General features: G+C 36.6%; 1 protein-coding gene across 2 annotated transcripts in view; it reads right to left on the reverse strand.

Moving 5' to 3' along the window:
• Positions 1-727: 727 nt before the first annotated feature.
• The window catches only part of LOC106869681 (alpha-2Da adrenergic receptor), a 26,389-nt gene continuing 20,206 nt past the window's right edge, over positions 728-6,910 (reverse strand). For both annotated transcript variants that reach the window (XM_014915509.2, XM_014915508.2), the window contains exon 2: positions 728-3,622. In XM_014915509.2, coding sequence (XP_014770995.1) covers positions 2,356-3,585 — 1,230 coding nt within the window. In that variant the 5' untranslated portion in view covers positions 3,586-3,622 and the 3' untranslated portion in view covers positions 728-2,355. The remainder of the gene's footprint in view (positions 3,623-6,910) is intronic.

Here is a 6,910-nt window from a genome sequence, read left to right on the forward strand (position 1 = left end):
AATGCTTTTCTAAATTATTTTCAAGTAAATACCATAACAAAAATTATTTTTGCCATATTTGAAAAACTATCTTAAAATGAAAATGACTTTAAAAATATGGTAAATATTGGGTTGTTCGGAAAGTTCATGCCGATTTATAGTAGCTTACCTTTCGACTTATTTGCCATGAAACCACCTCAATTCTGGGAAGAGGGTATTTTCAAGTTAAAGGAAAGATGAAGACGCATTGTGCAACAAAATGGTTCATATTTGGTTGATTAAAAATGTAATGGCAAGTATTTATTGACCTTTTTCTTTCCTTTAAAAATCGGCACGAACTTTCCAGACAATCCAATATTTCGTAAAAGACGCGTTCGTAACCTCGGTGTGAAATAGTTTTTTTTTCCATAGATTTGGCTGCTATTTCTAGCACACCCTGCTCCCACATAACAGTTATTTGCGATAAAGGACCCGAAATACTTGTTACATGGTAGCAGGGCGTGCAAGAAATAGTAGCCAAATCTTTCGGAAGTAACATTCGTTGAAAACATGCAAAATAACCTGGAAAAGAAAAAAAAAACCCATGAAACAAAACACCGTTGCTGGGAACTCAGAGTTTCCCGGTGATTCGACCCAACGAGTCAGGGGCAGTCTAGTATTTATATATATATATATGTGTGTGTGTGTGTGCATGTGTGTGTGTGTGTGTGTGTGTGTGTGTGTATAAAAAGAATTTTAATACGAGAAGTTGGAATAAAGGAACGGTTTTATTACAAATCACTACAATTCTTTCAGCTCATCAGTATTAGCTGGTAGATGCTGAAAGTTACATATATCATTACATATTATTGCATTAACATGATCCAATGATAGCTGTATACATGCATGGCTTGAGGTGAGTAGAGTCCAAAGTTCATATTTAGATCATATTTAGTTTCTCTCGGTTCTATATCCATACCACTATGATATTACGAAATGGCCTTTCTTTTATGCGTGTTTTATTAAATACTCGATTATATTGAAGCTTTATCTTTTTTATTTTACACTTTTCATATTCATTAGCTCTCCACAGCTGGTTTGGAAGAGTAGAGTACGTAAATCCATATCCGAAGTTTCTGGACCTTCACAACATCATTATCAAGAATTGAATGTATTTGGCGTTTGTATTGTTTTTTTTAAATATATACTGATTAAATCGGTGTAGACGTTCTCACCATGGTTTTTGAGCGTTAGAATATATTATATATGTAAATGACAGAAGGAGATATGATTTATTTTGTGACCAACTGATTATCAATGGAAAATTATATAAAATTTAGTTGTGGATATTCTTTGATTATAAAAGGGGAACAAGAATTAAGTTTCATGCAAATATTCTTTTCTACTCTAGGCCCAAGGACCCAAATTTTGGGGGAGGGGGCCAGTCGATTAGATCGGCCCCAATACGCAACTGGTACTTAATTTATCAACCCAAAACGCAACTGGTACTTAATTTATCAACCCCGAAAGGATGAAAGGCAAAGTCGACCTCGGCGGAATTTGAACTTAGAACGTAAAGACAGACGAAATATCGTTAAGCATTTCGCCCGGTGTGTTAACGTTTCTGCCAACTTGCCGCCTTAGTTTTATGCAAATATTGATACATAAAAATGGGGCAAACATTCTTGGGAGTCTTCGTTGTCTTCTAGAAAACCCAATTTATAAAGATATAAAATAGATGTTGAAGAAATAGATAAAATATATTTTTTATAAGATTTTACAAGAAAGGGTGACAGTGATTTCGAAGTTTCAGCCTTCGAGCCTTTGCACACACACACACACACACACACACATACATACACACACACACACACACACGCACATACACACATACACACAAATATATATATATATATAAATAATCTGCATGCATGTATATATGTATGTATATATGTCCGAGTGCATGTCTTTTTATGAATGCATTATATTTGTATTATAGTGCATTGTCGTACCATTAAAAACTTTTTATTCTTTACAAACAATACACAATGCTTCAAGCGAACTACAATACTCTCCTGCATTTATATATGTATGTAGATAGCATGCGTGTATGCATACATACACTAACTATCTATCTATCTATCTATCTATCTATATCTATCTATCTATCTATCTATCTATCTATCTATCTATCTATATATATATATATATATATAGAGAGAGAGAGAGAGAGAGAGAGAGAGAGAGAGAGAGAAGAAGAAGAAGAAGAAGAAGAAGAAGAAGAAGAAGAAGAAGAAGAAGAAGAAGAAGAAGAAGAAGAGGCAGCAGCAGCAGCAGCTGTGTATCTCTTAGATTTTTTGTTAGAGTTTTCGCATCCATTTCGCAGTTTGTTTCAATTTATTTCTGTTTTACTCCAAACATCTTTTTTATTTCGTCTATAAAATTCTTGTTCCTGCAGCTGTAAATAATGGGATTTGAGCAAGAACTGATGTAAAAACTATGCCGTGCAAACCAATAGAAAAACAATGCTGCTTTCGGAACCGAGCTTAGTGACTTCACAATAGCATTTACTATCAAGGTAGCGGTGCAAGGCAAATAGGTCACTATAAAGACAACTGTAATCATCATCATCGTTATAGTGGTACGTTTTGTCCTCTTGGCTTGTTCTTTTGCTCGTCTTTCGCTGTCCGCTTCCCGTAATTTTGTCATACGAGGTGCAATGTTTTTCGCATATGCCGTTGATATCTCATCCGAGGAAACTTTCGATGATATTTCGGTAACTGACAATTCAACTACATCCAGAGAAACGCTCGAGGATAATCGATTAGGATCAATCATTTCTGGTGCATCAAGCCACTTTTGTTGAATGTTATCAGGACAGGGGACGTTTGCAATACTATTCCTATTTTGTTGGGATATAGCAATTTTTTTTTTATTCATTACCTTCATATGTCGAAGAATTATGGCGTAGAGAACAACAAGAATAACAAACGTAAACACTGCTAGCAGAAAGTAGAGAGCAAAGAATCCAAGCTGGTAATAGTTAGGCTTCTTGTAGTTTTTTGCTGAGCAGGAATAGCTATAGATACCAGGATAATTAGTCGGTTTCTTGATACTTCCATAGTAAAGAAGAGCAATACTTCCCTGTGTTGCACAGAAAATAAAAATACAGGCTGTGATGATTTTAGCAGCTGTCATTGTTATCTGAGACTTCAGTGGTTGGCATACTTTTCTGTATCTATCCGTTGCAATGGCCAGTAGAAGACCATAGTTACATAGTCCTGTGAATACTGATAAGCTCAAATGGAACTTGCACAATATATCCCAGGTTGTCATCATAGGGTAAATATTTTGGACAATACGAGCTGGTGTCACACAGGCACATATTATCAAATCAGTACAAGCCAGCATGACGACAAACAAATAAGTTGGTGATAATTTCAAACGAAATCCGTAAACGTAAATAGTTAAAATGTTTCCAACGAAACCAATGGTCATTGTTAATGCAATTAGAATAGTAAACGGAAGTCTTATCAAAACTTGTTGTCTGTTGAGTTCTTCGATGGTGATACTATATTCAGTACTGTTTGTTGTTCCATTCTGCATTGAATACATAAACGACGACATGCTTTCCCGATTTTGGGCTGTGTTTTCTCAGTTCAATCTGAATAAGAAAATATAAGAATAAGAAATATTATCCACAAGCTCCATGATTACTGTGGTATAGACAAATTTATAATCAAACTCTAGGACTTAAACATACGTATAGCAGAGTAAATATTACTAAAAGAAACTGAACTTACATAGATTTCGTTTTACTTTTTACTTTTTTCAGTCATTGGACTACAGCCATTATGGGGAACAACCTTGAAGGGTATAGTCGGACAAATAAAATTCTCTGCTTACTTTGGTTAAAAGTTTTGCACTTATTCTATCGTTACTTTTGCCGAGCCGCACTAAGTTACGGGAATGTAGAGAAACCGAAACCTGTAGTCAAGAGGTGGGGGCAGAAGACAAACACGAAAGTAATGACACAGACATATGCATACGCACAAATATACACACATAGTGCATGCAAAAGTCTTACGAAACTAAACAAACAATCCATGAATACCTGTGCTAGCTGTATAATATGACCGAAGAAGAAATATATCAGCGAGGAAATGAGATAAAAAAGAAAATAACTAAGATGATCACAATCGGGTTTCAGAAAATGAAGATAATAAAGCTACCCCTCTTATTCAATAACAAAAGGAAGAAATCACAGCAGCCATTATAAACCTCCCTGCAACCAAGGAACTATTGAAACAACGAATACAACTGAAAACCTGACGACTTAGAAGGTATGACAAAAGAATAAAATTTTATCGACGAAACAAAGTATTCAGAACTGATGCAAGTAAATTTTATAGAGAAATTGGCAAAAAGTAAGATAGAGGTAAAGGAGCCACCTAAGACTGAGGTAATGGAAGAGTTCTGGAAGAAGATATGGAGTGAGAAAGTGAGACTGGATGAAGCTGAAGAGCAGAAATAGGAGGCAATAGGAATAGAAGAGTTAAGATATGTTCTTGTAAAGTCTCACAAATGGAAAACCCCAGGACTAGACCGGATCCCTAACTTCTGACTGAATTATTTGACAGAAGTACACCAAAAAATTTCGCTGCATCCCTAACTGATGTCACCCAGAGCTCAGAGCAAATACCTAGCTGGCTGACTGAAAGAACAACATACCTTCTACCAAAAACTGAAGACACGAAAAATCCAAAGAACTACCGACCAATGACATGTCTCAACACCATCTACACGATCCTCACATCCATACTGACTGAAAGAATATAAACTTTTCATGAGGAGAACCCTATCACTCCATAAGCTCAAAAAGGTTGTAAAAGAAATTCTTATGGACGCAAAGATCAGTTACTAATAAATAAAATGATTGTAGGAATTGCCGGAGCAAAAAGAACATGAGTATGGCATGGATAGGCTACGGGAAAGCGCTTGAGAGTTGGCTCCTCAAGGCCCTTAAGATACATAAAGTTTCTGTCGTCTCCAAATTCTTTCAAGATAGCATGGCCAAGTGGAATATACGTCTCCTTCTAAACCATAATAATGGGATGAGCCAATCTAACAACATCAGCATCAAACGAGGCGTCTTTCAAAGTGACTCCCTCTCTCCATTACTCTTTTGCATGGCACTGATCCCACTCTCAAACGAATTGAGTAACACCAGGTATGTGTTCAAAGTGTATAATACTATAGTAAACCATCTGTTTTATATGGACGATCTGAAGTTGTTTTCTAGAAATGACAAAGAGCTAATAGGGCTGCTAATAACTATTAACGAGTTCAGCAATGACATCGGGATGGATTTTGGCCTTGATAAGTGTGCTAAAGCAACTTTTGTAAGATGCAAGCTCAGGCAAACAGCTTCAATTTAATTAGATACCAACGCTACCATCAAGGAACTTGACCCACAAGAAAGTTATAAATATCTGGGGATAAGCGAAGCTATACAACATGCTACTATGAAGGAAAAAAATATGAAAGGAGCATTACAGGAGAATTACAGCCATGAACTAGACGAAGAACCTGAAATCACTGCGACCAAATAAGTAAAACGGATCAGGCAGACTGCAAAAAGAACGGGCAGAAACAAATTGAGGAGATATGGAGCCAAAAGCCTCTGCATGGACAGTATATACTTCAAAGCCGAAATGCTGATGTAGACCAAACAACAATCCATGAGTGAATGAGAAGTTCAAGACTAAAAGCAGAGGAGAAGGTTTCATATTGGCGGCACAAGATCAAAACTTGCTTACAAAAAACTACCAGGCTAACCTCTAGGATTTTCCAGTCAACACCGACAGAACGATCTAGTTTAATGGATCATAGCCATTAAAGACAGGGAAGAAAATACTTGTAGACTAATAGATGTAAGTGTTCCCACTGATAAAACTATATTTGTAAAAGAATTTGACAAATTAAATAAATATAAGGACCTGGAAACTGAAATACAAAATATGTGAGACCTTAAAGCGAGAGATGTTACTGTTATTATGGGTGTCCTAGGTATGACAAGAAAGGAATGTCAAAAGCCATGTCTCAGGGAAATCCAAAAGATTGTGCTGACAGGTACTGCCCACATCCTTAGAAAACTCCTATCAGTTTAAATATTTGTATTGTATTACCTGAAGATATTTCGTTACTGCTCCTGTCACTTCCCCACCCTCAAGCTTTCCGTCATACTGTAACATCTCTTATCCTTCACTCACCCCAGGGCGCTGGCTGTGTCTCAGCAAGTGATTGTAACACACATGCAGATTAAAAGTAAATAATAATAAGATGGGCTACAACAAATATTCTGCTCAATTCCGTAGATTTGCTTGTCAGTTGTTTGACCTTAACCAGTTGAGCATGTTCCTTAGTGGCTGACAATATGTGCATCTTTGATCACGAGTAGAAGTAGTGGGGGAGCATCATAGCTATGTGTTGAGTTTGGATAATTCACTTTTGGAAACATGGGTGTTTCGTTCAACATCCTTAAACAACCTTCATACAGGGACCTTTTGAGCAGGATGGGCTACTCGACCTGAAGAAAATTCTAACTAGGCCCCACAAGCAAGGTCAGGCGCTGTTTATCTTTATATGAGATTACCAAATCATGCACATATGGTTGTGATACCTGTGCCTGGTGTACTCTTATCAGGCGGGTAGTGATGATGGCTATACTGGGCCTCGTATATTTTACCCCAGTGTCACTTTGATGGCATGAACTGCCATCTCACTCAATAATAATAATAATAATAATGATAATAATAATAATAATAATAATAATAATAATAAATACATAGAGCACTCAATGAACAAATGGCAGACAGTGCTACAGCTCCAAACAAAAGACGGACTTGTGAAAACGAAAGCCATCCCCATTAGAAGAGGAATATTCCAGGGA

This window comes from Octopus bimaculoides, chromosome 11 (genome assembly GCF_001194135.2).
Source record: "Octopus bimaculoides isolate UCB-OBI-ISO-001 chromosome 11, ASM119413v2, whole genome shotgun sequence".
NCBI classification, from domain to species: Eukaryota; Metazoa; Mollusca; class Cephalopoda; order Octopoda; family Octopodidae; genus Octopus; species Octopus bimaculoides.